This window comes from Myxocyprinus asiaticus, chromosome 1 (genome assembly GCF_019703515.2).
Source record: "Myxocyprinus asiaticus isolate MX2 ecotype Aquarium Trade chromosome 1, UBuf_Myxa_2, whole genome shotgun sequence".
Taxonomy (NCBI): Eukaryota; Metazoa; Chordata; class Actinopteri; order Cypriniformes; family Catostomidae; genus Myxocyprinus; species Myxocyprinus asiaticus.
In genome coordinates, this window is record NC_059344.1 from 15,576,948 (window position 1) to 15,590,764 (window position 13,817).

The 13,817-nt window shown below is 36.7% G+C and overlaps 1 protein-coding gene across 8 annotated transcripts in view; it reads right to left on the reverse strand.

The window, feature by feature from the left end:
• The window catches only part of LOC127417138 (mitogen-activated protein kinase kinase kinase kinase 2-like), a 29,976-nt gene extending 16,298 nt beyond the window's left edge, over window positions 1-13,678 (reverse strand). For 3 of the 8 annotated variants that reach the window (XR_007893273.1, XM_051657074.1, XM_051656895.1), the window contains exons 1-13: window positions 13,357-13,678; window positions 8,316-8,373; window positions 7,033-7,123; window positions 6,651-6,715; window positions 5,208-5,263; window positions 5,060-5,107; window positions 4,889-4,931; window positions 4,664-4,736; window positions 3,585-3,716; window positions 3,438-3,500; window positions 3,211-3,292; window positions 2,385-2,492; window positions 2,000-2,078 (exon numbers count right to left, since the gene is read on the reverse strand). Coding sequence is in view for 7 of the 8 variants with exons in the window: in XM_051657074.1 (XP_051513034.1) it covers window positions 2,000-2,078; window positions 2,385-2,492; window positions 3,211-3,292; window positions 3,438-3,500; window positions 3,585-3,716; window positions 4,664-4,736; window positions 4,889-4,931; window positions 5,060-5,107; window positions 5,208-5,263; window positions 6,651-6,715; window positions 7,033-7,123; window positions 8,316-8,373; window positions 13,357-13,449 (991 nt within the window). In the remaining variant the exon portion in view is untranslated. Of the gene's footprint in view, window positions 1-1,999; window positions 2,079-2,384; window positions 2,493-3,210; window positions 3,293-3,437; window positions 3,501-3,584; window positions 3,717-4,663; window positions 4,737-4,888; window positions 4,932-5,059; window positions 5,131-5,207; window positions 5,264-6,650; window positions 6,716-7,032; window positions 7,124-7,401; window positions 7,504-8,311; window positions 8,374-13,356 lie in introns of those variants that run through there. The other 5 variants (XM_051656990.1, XM_051657396.1, XM_051657314.1 and 2 more) reach the window with 5 other exon arrangements.
• Between the last annotated feature and the right edge of the window lie 139 nt (window positions 13,679-13,817).

Sequence of the window (13,817 nt, forward strand, 5' to 3'; positions counted from 1 at the left end):
TGAACAGCAGACCTTATATTAAATATAACCCTGCATAAGCATGTGTGTGTGTATATGTGCAAGACCTACAAAAACATCATGTTTCTGCCTTGCTGCACTGTTGATGTAATTCTGTATGTCACTTCCTTTCCACCCCAGAGAAGCTTCAATGTCTGTCTGGTTTGTCTGCATAAGCCTGTAAATGCTGTAATCTTACACACAAGACGTGTGACAATGGCTTCTTAGTAACTGCGCCACTGACTTGCCACACGATAACACACATCACACTCTCTGCTTGGCCTTGAATGTGATCACTGGCCTCAGTTCATGCGAGTGAATGTCTGTGGGGGGTGGAGAAGGGCACATGCCATAGTCGTGTGCTAAACAGTACCAGCTCTATGAGTAGTGTGCCCATTGACATCATTGTAGTTATGCTCAATAGCCGCCTTGTTATACTGGAGTCTCTTCCACTACACATCCATACATTAAACTTGCTAATCATGAATACGTTGTAATGAAGATGGACTTGGCACTGACTTTGGTGTGACACAACAAAGAAATGTAAGAATGAAAAGTTAAAAATGCTTGAAATAATTTGAGAATATGAGTAAAAATACGTTTCTACAGAAAATTATATTGAAATCTTAACAGTACATTAAATATTCTAATTTTCTCATACCACACCATACCATCTTGACCCATTCCATTTCAACATCCTATCCTATCCTATCCTATCCTATTCTACCTTTTCTTTCCTATCCCATCTCATAGTCATACCCTATCTTATCTTACCTTTTCCTATCCTATCCTATCTTCTCACATAGTTATATCCTACCCTATTTCATCCCATCCCATCCTATCCAATCCTATCTCATACTCATATCCTATCCTATCCTATCCCGTCCCATCCCATCCCATACTATACTATACTATACTACACTACACTACCCTATCCTATATTCATATCCTAACCTATCCCATCCCATCCCATACTATACTACACTACACTAAACTACACTACACTACCCTACTCTATCCTATTTCATACTCATATCCTATCCTATACCATCCCATCCTATACTATACTATACTATACTACCAAATCCTATTCTATCCTATCCTACCCTATCCATGTTATGTCCAGGTGAGATCACTCGGCGCTTCCTGTGTGTCTACGTGTTGTTGTTTTGTTTTCCTCGTGTGTTCGCTCTGCCTCGTGGGCGACACGGTTTGTGTTTCCTTGGAAACGCTCATTCGTGCCGCTCACAGCTGATTGTCTTCACGTGTGTCTCGTTATCCATGCCTATATAATCCCTCTCGTTTCTCATGTTCATTCGTTTGTTCATTTAGTTGGTGTTCTAGTCTTGCCTGGCTTGTTTTATTCTCTCCCAGTTTCACCAGTCTGGACGTTCCTGTGCCTTTCTCCTCTCTGGAATTATTTCCTCTGTGGATATATATTGGACTGGATCCTGTTGCTATTACCTACCTCTATGCCATTTCCCACCACCGCTGGCCAGGGTGTCCCTCGCCATTCTACTCCTGTACAGATCTCCAGTTCCAGCTCTCTCATATTCTCAATTTTCTCTTTTGCCATCTGTGTGTGCATCAATAAACTCATCACTTATCTCTGCATCTTGGATCCTCCCTTTAATTCCCGTGACTGTCCTATCCTATCATATCTTATCCTATCCTATCCTAACCTATCCTATCCTATCTTTTTCCATACCATCTCATCCTATCCTATCCTAACCTAACCTAACCTATCTTTTTCCATACCATCTCATCCTATCCTTTCCTGTTTCATAGTCCAATCCTATCCTATCCTATCTTATCCTAAAAGCAATAAAACTCTAATAATACAAAATAATAATGTCTCCTTTTTCTCTCAATCTTTTTTACTTTTTTGAGTGACAACAGTGAAATAAAAAATAAATGGTGCATGCTAATCAGAACATATTTGTGTTTTGTTTAAACTTTAAAACAAATTCAATGCAAAATGACAATAATAACCAGCACTCACATTGTTCTTCAGATAAACTTCTCTCCACTGGCATATGTTTTCCTTTAGACTGTATTTTATCTGGGGCTGTATCATTTGTCTATACAAATGAAACACACACAAAAACAAATATTGCACCTAAAAAACTTTGTGCACTTTGACAAACTGAACTGACATACTTTGACACAATGTACATAAACATATGGAAAAGGCATTGAACGTTTTGCTGACTTCATTAAAAGGGAAAAGTTTCCCCACAACTCTGCATCTTTTCCAACTTGATTTTCCAATGCAATTGTTTAACCTATAACTTACATTTGAAAGTAAGATTCTTTATGAATGTCAAATATGTTTCTTCAAAGACCTGTGAAAAAACAAATAGACCAGCTTTCAGGGCTGTACTGACCTCTTCATTCTCATCAAAGCTGGGAGATTGGTGGAGGTCTGGGTTATTTACCATGTCAAGCAGTTCAATCATTAATTTTCTAGTCAATAACTGTGTTACAAACGGGTGCTGAAAATACAAAAGAAAATACAGAAAACATGATTAATATCATAGGTTTTCTTGAATCCTATTATTTCAGGTTTGAAGTATGGAATAGATTTGAGCAGATAATTTAACATAAGGAGAGAATTAAACAAGTGATCAGATGTGTTTTTGGGGGAGGGGGTATAAGTACACTTTAATGGGCTTGATCTGTTACAGACATCTACTAAGCTTTATAGGAACAAAATAAAACATCTTGTAATTGATCTTGATCATGGCTCTAAAATTGATATTTAAAAATATAGCACCAAAAATGTATAGGCTTTATCAATTTCAGGGTCAAGGGAGGTGATTTCTTTTGCCATGTTTTCTTTTCTGGTGAAACACATCTCTAAAGGCAGTAAATACATACCTAACAATATTGAGTATTTATAAGGACGTGTCTGCCATGCATCCTCTGTAATTATAATTAATATTTTGGGGGGAAAATGATAATAATAAAAAACAGCTGAATTCTTCTCATGACCCCTATACAAGTATGTTTTCTAAAGGGGAATGCTTGAGGTAAGGGCAGTGCAGTGATATTCAGCAGCAACACTCAAAGCTGTCAGTCTGGATGAAAGCAATCAACCAGGTTACATTTCATTCTAAGCAACCACAAAATCCAGATCTGCAAGCAGACCTCATTAAAGCAAATATTGACTTTGATTATTGACTTTGGCTTTAAATATTCTGGCACTGTCACCTGGAGTAATGTTTCTGCCGTCGGCCTCTTGCGAGGACTTTTGATCAAACACATCTTCACAAAGCTATGAAAACCTGCAGACCTGCAAAGAATGAAGACACAAATGTCTTGTCATCTTATCACAGGAAAGTTCACTCATCTTTAAGCCCACTGCAGAGAGAAATAACATTTCTTTATGGGGTTTTGAATTTTTCAAACTAATGTTCCACACCTCCTTGCAATCTCACCATTTACTTTTGTCTTTGAGTTTGGGAGGCTGAAAGCTGCTCTTAGACATCAACATCAGAGCTCTAAAAAACATAGAAACACTGAAACCTAAATATTAACAGTGTTATATTCTGTTCTCATAAATTAATCTAATGTCTCATTCTGACCGCATGGGATGAAGGTCAAACATGGGTGGCTGTAGCTCTGCCAGCTCGATGGCGGTGATGCCCACTGCCCAGATATCACACAGATGGTTATAGCCACCCTTCTTTTCCACTGCTGCCACCTCAGGGGCCATCCTGACATAATAAATAAACATTGGATGTATTACCCTTTACAGCACTGTAAAAAAGTGGTAACCTGCACCTGCAACTTAAGGAGCTTTTTCTACCATATGAGACCCTTAAAAATAGTTTTTTTAAACAGCACACTGAAAAAAAAAGGAACATAAAAATGTGCTTCATGTAGTAACATCTATAATAGCCAATTTGATTCAAGTCAAAAATATTATTTAACATGACTGAATAAACCTGAAAACATTTGGTTACAAGACTCTTTTTAAGGAGTGGATCAGGAAAAGGTTAGAAGTTAACAACAGCAGATTTCCACTTTTTACAGTGCACTGCAAAAAAAAAATTTTGAATGAATTAAAAATGTGCTTTATGTGTTAACATCAAAATTATATTATTTAATATAGCTAAATCAACCTGAATATATTAGGTTACACCAACGAAAGTCATTTTTAAGGGTTAGATCAAGTAGAAATATATCTTTAAGTAACAATTGCATGTTACCACATTTTACTGTTTATATCTCATTTGTGATTCTTATATTATAAGAGATTTATATATAGTTTTTATATTTAGTTTGATTACTGTATATTATATGCTGTTAAGGCAATTAGTTTCATGCACTGCTTAAATTTTACTCGAAATTTACCACACTCAGCTAAATTTTTTCATAAGAGAATTTAATTTGCACTATATTTGTGAAACCTGATAATAACAATAATAACAATGATATTAATAATAATATAGTCATTATTATTATTTTTATTGTTGCTGTTGTTGTTGTTGTTGCTAAAAATTCATAGTAATAGTAGTAGTTTTATAATAAGTGAATAGTACAAGTATCTATTATAACAACAGCAAGAGTATTTATACAAAACTGCAAAGGAACTGCTTCATAATAAAATCCAATCTAATTCCGCAAGACTCGAGGGCAAATCTCTGTGCAGACGGCTCACCAGTAGGGAGTTCCAATGAAGGACTTCCTCTTGGCAACAGAGGCACTGATCTCAGCTGCAACCCCAAAATCAGCTATAGAAAGTGACAGAGAAAGACACAGATAGACATAATAAATTAATCTTTAGTAATGCATAAGTAATATATAATGCTGTGTGAAAGACTGAGTGTGTGTTTACAGAAGTGTTCACACACACACACACACACACACAGATATTATCACTCACCCAATTTGACGTCTCCACGTTCAGTAAGGAGAATATTAGCTCCCTGTATTAGGAGAGAGATTTACAATTGACTTATCCAATTCAAACATACTGTAACTAAACCACAGGCCATTGCAAACCCACTATAAAGCCTCACCAGCAGACATTATTTAATAAACTACTCTCACCTACCTTAATGTCTCTGTGTATTTTGCCTGCTTCATGGAGATGGTTCAAACCCTGGGTAAGACAAGAACAGCAGTCTATTCAAAAAGAAGTGGTAATATAACATTTAAGAAATATGCCACTGAAGATGCTTTGACTAATTAATTAACCCCACCTGGAGTGTTTCCCTGCAGATGTAAGCTATCTGTTTTTCCTTCAAAGGGCCAGTTACTGTGGAGGACATATTTAATTAACGATCAGATGGTATTTCAGCAATACAACCATCCACTATATGATTCTGGATAAATAGCATCTTAAGACTGATAAGACTGTATCTTATTTCATATCATGATTTTTTTATTTTTTATGATATGAATCATAATATTTTATTTTCATATAAATTACCCAGAGGTCTACTGTAAATGTGAGTCAAGATTTATTACAACAAAAACAGACATCATTTAGTTTCACATGACCATTTAACACACTCTATCTCTCTCTATCTGATCCTTAGAAATAAACTAGTTCTAAAACTACAATTAAAATATGCACACTGTATTTTTTCCACATTAAAAAGCTTTACTCCTAAAAAAACTAACAGTAATTTTGAAAATTATGTCTAAAATCTTGAGCTCTCACATGAGATGAAGACTCCAGTCATATCAGTAACCTAGTAAAAGCTGTTTTATTTTACATGAAGAGGGTCCCCTCATGGGGGCAGCCATGTTGAATTTACGTGACCAGCCGAATACTACTCCTTTCATCTCAGGAACCACCCTGTTATTGGAAACTTTCACTCATGAATTAAATGAACCATGGCTGACTGTGAATTGTGAATTTCTACAATGGCATTGGTAACTGATATCTATTGCATTTAAAAGATAGTGCATCCACAATACTAGGTGTCAGTTTAAGTCCAAGAGGACATAAACAAACAAAAAAACTGAGGGCACCTTTAACACTCAGACCAGAAATAGCACAACGTTTGATGAACTTTCCCCATATCCTACTCATATCACTCTTATTAGTATTAATATCCCAACTTGAATAATAGCATATTCCTCTGGTGTTTAGGAATAATAGTATCTATCATACTTACTCATTATTACTTCTCCATGACTGGGCAGGACAAGTTGCTGAACAGGCATCAGGGCATGTGACATGGTGACATGTATTTCTATGCGGTTAATTTATTTTAATATCTAATTTGAGAAATCCATGATTTCAGAACAAGCAACGTTTTTATATTTATTTTGGAAAGGAAGTATGCTACAGTGAACCAAAAAGTATTTTTACATAGTACATGCATTTAAATGTGAAGTGTGTAATGTCTTCTCTGCTATCACCACCAAACGAATATGCAAAAATAATGATTGCTTTTTTAAACACTATCCCCATCAGCCCCTCCCCCCAGACTCACGCAATTGGTTGAGCCAATGTTTTTATGACAGACAGGCTGAAATTCCCAAACAAACAGAGCAATGTATTGAAAGTACCACAGAGTCACAGTGTTTACTATTTTCAGGAAGAATCAGCCCACGATTGGCTTAATGACAAAAATGACACACATCACCTTTAAATATGGTAGCACAGAATGCTAATGTTAGTCAGTCTATACCTTGGTAGACATCCTGCAGTGATCCTCCCCCACAGTATTCCATGCATATCCACAGCTTAGTGTTCCTAAAAAGCAGAGCAGAGTAAGAGCAAAACACACACACATTAGTTACGGACATGACAAAAATCTCAGAAACATTATAAAAGGTCATGAGCGGGAATGCATGCCTTTGAAATTATATTCAGGGAGCACCAGTCATTTTTAGCATGTGCTAACACACGTTGATAACTACGGCATTTACAAAACCTATAAAATGTGTCTGAGGGTGATTTGTGCTGATCAAATTATGTAACTCTGGCTGTGGGGGTGTAAAACACATTGTGGAAAGCTCAGACAACTGCTGGCCAATACCAGGATAGGCAGGAATCGTACATTACTGTACCTGTGGTAGGTGCCATAATAGGCCACAATGTTTTTATGTTTACACTCTTTCATCATTGTGATTTCCTGTTGGATGGTAGTGATGTCATCACCTAAAAAGAAAGAAAGAAAGAAAGAAAGAAAGAATTAAAAAGAGTACTAACAAGCCAATTGTTATGCAAAAAATGTCCATCACAAAACAGCTTAGAAATATTGGCCATTAAAGCTGCACTACCTCTAGTGTAGGTCAGTCTCTACTATTTCATGTGTTACAATGCAAGACAATCATATCATTAAAAGTACCGGTAATGTATGAGTAAACTTTCATAACAGAGAGGCTGTTAAAAGTATAGTTCACCCCAAAATGTAAATTCTCTCATCATTTACTCACCATCAAACCATGCCAGATGTGTATGACTTTCTTTCTTCAGCAGAATACAAACGATTGAAGAATATCTCTGCTCTGTAGGTCCTCAAAGTGCAAGAGAATGGTGACCAGAAGTCAGGAGGTCCAAAAAGTACATGAAGGCAGCATAAATGTAATGCATAAGACTCCTGTTGTTAAATCCATGTCTTCTGAAGCAATTTGATAGGTGTGGGTGAGAAACAGATAAATATTTAGGTCCTTTTTACTATCAATCTCCACTTTTGAACAGCCCCGACCAGTAAGTCACTTCCACACCAGAATGTTCAACTGTAAGTGAAAGTGAAGATTTACAGTAAACAAAAGGACTTAAATATTGATCTGTTTCTCACCCACACTTATCATATCATTTCAGAAGACATGGATTTAACAACAGGACTCTTTTATGCTGCCTTCATGTCTTCCAGCATGGGAGGCGGGTGTGCTAACGAGGAGGCTAAAGGCTACAGCCTCTAGTGTCTGTCACTAGTGAACCTCTTGAGGCCAGGGGAGTGAGGTTTACACACACTGCACAGCACGTCCCAGCTGGCAACCATTACACTTGCATTGTGAGGACCAACAGAGCTGAAATATTCTTCTAAAAATCTTCATTCGTGTTCTGCAGAACAAGATTGAAGAAAGAAAGATGAGTAAATGATGAAAGAATTTTCATTTTAGGGTGAACTATCCCTTAAAGTTAAGACTCACAGAACTATTATTATGAGTAAATGAAGTGTTCATTGTAGTGTACAGCCATACAAGCAATTGGCTGGTGCAAAAAAATTAAATAATCCTCTATAATTTTTAGGCATATTTTAGAAAAAGTATACGCCAAGTCATATTTATATTCTTGACACCACTGCTAACTGTTTGCCTTTTGACTAGTAAAACTACTCACACACCTGGATCCAGTTTAACCATTTTGATAGCAGCCATTTCTGAGCTCCTGATGTTTCTAGCCTGAAAATACATAATATTACATGATTTACTGTTTGAAAAGTCAGGTTAGACTTTTTCTTTCATAGCATATTATAACTTATGAACATGGAGACTTTGAACATTCCAATTAAAAGGGACAGTTCAGACAGTGAAATGTGATTGGATAAGCCATGCTCAAAGTAAAGTAATTAACTTGTAAAATAGCTAAATGACATACTGAACTGTTTATAAATGCACCAAAGCTACATATCGGCAATATCACCTACAGTTACACTTATGTATTAATTGGTGCAAGAATTCACTGAGATCTGAATCTTGTTGCACTGTATCATATTGCTGTTGCCATTGTTTAATGAAAGTAATTAGACACGAGAAACACGTAAGAGTGATTTTAGGCATTTAGCTTCATGTTGTGCCTAAGAATTGTAACCATATTAAAATCACTGTTATGCAGTTAATCACTGCTTTTATAGTATACTTGTATGCTTATTTTTGGTTTTCAAACTAACATTTTATGTAGATGAGGAAATGTATATAGAACTGAGCAAATGTGACTCGAAAGCCATATTTATCGGTACAATATCTTGGTCCTGCTGTAGAAAATGCAGGACAAAAGCCAGCTCTCCTGGCAGGCATTTTAATGATAAATATCCTAGTGTCAGTAGCAGCCTGCTGTGTCCTTCACTGTAACCTTGTTCTGTAGCTACCAGGAGCAGATACTCTTACTTCATTGGTCTAAACTGTACGATACTGCACAATAATCAGTTGATCATAGTTGAGGATGGATTCAATCAAGCTACTTTAATACCACAAATCCCATTTGCCAAGAATTAAAAAAATGAAAACAGATCTCAGTTGTGTCCGATTTTCAGGAACATTTGAGTAGTAATTATATTAATATACTCCTAACTGTAATCCAAACCATAAACCTACCTTAACCTTAACAGCACTGAGACCAAAACAGTTTTTATTTCACTTTCTTTTCTGAAAATAGAAACCCTCACAGAAATTCTAATGATTTTAAGGATTATAATGGGAATTGTATTGGTTTTAATGGATTAGGGACCAGTACATATCTGTAATGGAAACCAAGCATTAAATCCTAATGGAATAGTATATCCAAAACACACTACAAAAAAACATTTGCTATTGATTGTAATAGTTATCAGCTGATAATTTGTATAACATGATCATATGGGAAGTCGGCATGTTGTTTCCAAGGGTCCTGGTACTCTAGGATCGGTCACATTATGCCGATTCACTGACAAGCGAAATCTCCCATTAGACATTTTTGCATTAGCTCCAGTGTGTTTACCTTCCAGCCTGGTTTCATGAAATGTATGTGACTATTGCAAGGTTTTTGCAAAATTTAAATTACGTGCTTCATTACACGTTTGGCTGCAGTTTTAAAGTGAAATGTCCAGCAGGGGGCACCAAAATCGAGCGAAATTAGGTTGTAATCAGACAAGGTTTTTAAGGTGAATTTTAGATGGAGGTTTTACTAAGTAAAACGTACCTCCCTAACCTACAATTTTACCCTAAACCTAACCAACAGGGTCGAAAAGATAAATGAGAGTTTAACAAAACTGACATCCTTATCCTTAACCAATACCTAATCCTAACCAATAGTGTTTTAAAATGCAAATTAGAAAAAAAAGAAAACAGACATTAACTGAAGCATCCATGTCATTTTGTGTCGCTTCTATGACACTTTCACTTTTGTGCAGCTTTGGCTGCAGTCAAACCGTGGCCGTCAAGCTCAAAGCCCAACAATCTATCAGGTGAGCTATCAAGTAAGCTAATGACATAGGAATAAGTGTGTATATGTAGGTGGGTATGTAATAAAAGTGTTAATACGTTTCATTTTTTCAAATCATGCATTAAAGTAAAAGTATTTTGATATAATAACATAATGGGGGGTGAGTAATAGAGTGAAAAATATGTATCTAAATCAGTAATTGCATTCGTGATTTGTGTGACAATGATTAAACCACACAGTTGTTGCAGCGAAAGGTAGAAAGCGGCACGTACAAGTCAGTTTGCAAAAATGTACTGTATATAGAGTAACATTCATTCTATGAGAACAGGTTGTTACGTTCCTTTGTGATGTGACCAGAAACGAGTTGCGTTGGCAGCATGGGAGACCCGGGTTCGGAGCCCCCGTTAAAACCAGGTAGTAATCGTGTTCGCAAAATCAGTGACAAGTGCGATTCAGAAGATGCTATTTTCCCTCTAACATTACATTTTTACACAACTGATGGTTAGGTTTAGGTTTTGGGTTGGGGGGCATTCATCTTCACTGTACTACAGCCCATTCAGCTGAAAACAACTTGCTTCACAGCTCGCATTTGGTGCCTCTCCATGGACATTTTACACGAAAAATGGAGCTCATACGTGCCCATACGTCCAACAACACTTTCCACTTTGGCCACTGGGAGCAGTGTTTTGAATTTAAGTAAGCACAGACCAATTTTAGAAAAGAAAGGTCAAACTACTGTTTCCATTTTCACTGTGAGATCAGTCTGGTTTGTAATGGTATAAGAAGTGGAAACCATTAGAATTTCTATTGTTTTTTTTTAGCAAGTATGTGATGTGAAAGGCACAGCGCATCAAATTTTCAGAAACATTTCAGTAGTAATTACAAGAACAAACTCCTAGTCCTACCCCAAATTCTAAACCTAGCACTAACCATAACAGTAATGAGACCAAAACAGAGTTATTTCACTTCTAACTACTGAACTAACACACCAAAAGTTATAATGCTGACAAATTAGCACTAAACTTAGGAGAGCCCTAAATGTACTGACCATATAATTCACATTAAATTAATTATATGCATACAGGCTGATTTACTTATTGATACACCTGATCAAGCCAATGGTTTAGAAAAACCATCTGCCAAAAAAAGTTAACCAGAAAAGTGGTCTTCCATTTTTGCTTTCAGCTACTCATAAACATAACAAATCAAGCATTTCTGGACAAAACCTGGAACTTTGCTGTGCTGCCTTCCTGTTGTTTATTCTGGCATGCCAGAGGGCTTCCTGTCATGACTAAAGAAAGCAACAGTGCAACATTCTCTTAATGGTTTTGCTGTACAACCTGAAATAAAGTAGCCGCAAACCAAGGACAATGGCTCGGGCTGGATAACTTTGGCCAGAAATCCAAATCATGTCATTCTTTTGCCTGTTGGCGTAGTCAGACACGAGAAGTCTGTCAAATGGAAAAACAGACTTTTCTAAACTGTTTTGTTCCAAATGCAGCTGGGAATACTTCCCATGAAATATTTTTAGATCCTGAGAACTATCTTACTCGAAGTTGAGAGAGTTAGAGTACTGTCGCAGAAAGGATTCTTTGTGCATTGTATGATGGAAAACAAAGAGTTGTTGGCTCACCCACTGAGTTATGATAGAGTCAACTGTGTAAGGGATTGCTAAGAGTGACACATCTTCCCATTACTTTAGACGACACTAAAGATAGAATACACAAGAAAACCAATAACACCTTTACATTGCCAGTGCCACAAACATGTTGCAGAATAAGTGTCACACCTGAGATGTTTTAAAGGTCCAGATTCATAAGATTCCACCAATATCATGCTTGTGGCAGACTCTTCATTGGAAACAAATTTCTCAGCCAAACACATGCCATTCAATTGAAATCACAAACTATTTTGTATCACAACAAACTATTGCCATTTTTTTTTTTCCAGTTTCCAATTACATAGACCTTTATTGGATGTAAACGTTGAGTACAGAGTTGGCAGAAGTTACAGACTATTATTTTGTTGTTACATCTGAGGAAAACACCTAGAAATTCAGGTTGAATAGTTCAACCAAAAATGAAAATTCTCTCATCATTTACACACCCTCATGCCAGACCTGTATGACTTTTTCATTTTTAAAAGAATATCTCAGCTCTGTAGATCCATGCAATGAAGTGAATGGTGACCAAAACTTTGAAGCTCCAAAAAAGCATATAAAGGCATTTTGGGAAAACAGACCAAAATAGAACTCCTTTTTCACTATAAATTTTGACATCAGCACTCTCCGCAGTGATCTTGATTTCAAGCACCAACTAGCACTCTGTGCATGCGTCTAGCACTAGGAAAAGCACTTTTCGAGTAATCGAGCTTGAAATCATGATCGTGCCAATAGACTGCAATGGCAAGATGTGCAGTGAAAAAAAAGAGTTACTTTTTGGTTTGTTCTCACTCATAATTAATTAGATAGTTTGAGAAGACATACATTAAACCACTGGAGTCGTATTGGTTACTTGTATAATGCCTTTATGTCCAATTTTGGAGCTTCAAAATTTGGGTCACCATTCATTTGCAATGAATAGACCTACAGAGCTGACATAGTGTTCTTAAAATCTTCATTTGTGTTCTGCAGAAGAAAGAAAGTCATACAAATCTGGGATGGCATGAGGGTGAGTAGATGATGAGAGAAATTTGGGGTAACTATCCTTTAAATCTTTGCATACAATGCTGGAATATCACAAGATCTATCAGCTGGAAAAACAGTAATGGTGGACATAAGCAATGTATATTTCAACCTGTGTTTGAATGAGGTGATGAGGTTGTGTGCAGCAGGGATTTTGTGGCATACGTAACACCTCCCATATATGGTGTGTGTCTTCGCACACATATTATAAACATTATCACTTCTGAAGACTAAACAATCCAGTATGTCAAGTAGCATGAATCTGAATTCTTGTTCAAATATGCAGCCCAAATAACAGAATACACAACAACTGAGTTCTGATTAGTTTAGTTTGGTCTTAAATATAGCATTAAAAACACGGTAATACCATTGTACTTTTTGGTAGCGTCCTAATTCCTAAAAGAAAGGGTACTTTCTCAAATCTTGACTGTATAACTTGCGTTTAAGCTTGAGACATACATGTAGTGCATTCAGGCATTTCCAATTCATGAAGATCAAATTCCAAACAATAATTCTGCCTTAAGAGATGCAAAAGTAAAGCTCTTTCTTTCAACATTCTTACCTTAAAGACATCTCCATAAGTGCCACTCCCGATCCGATGAATAATCTCATAGTCATCCAAGGGATCCAAAAATGAGACTCCTATAGTATTCATGCCCGCAGCTCTCTAAGTGATTCACTTACTCATGACAGCTGTCAATTGCGTCTCTGATTTGCGGCTAAGTCATCTCTTTTATCAGAATTGAGGGTGGGGGGGGATACATTTAACTACAATTTTAAAACGTCAGAGCAAAAACTGTTAATGTGTGCACATCCAGCCCAACAGTCTTTGCCCCATCAGCTTTTTGACTGTCCTTCTCAGACTTGCGCACCCCTACACTCACGGTATCGATTTGGAGACGCGATAGTGATACTCTGTTCCGCGTCTGCGCATGCGCAAAAACCTCACTCTTTCAATGGGCTGAAGTTGCAACCACATTGTAACTGTTTTCATTTCATAAGCCTTCACAACAGATTGGGTGC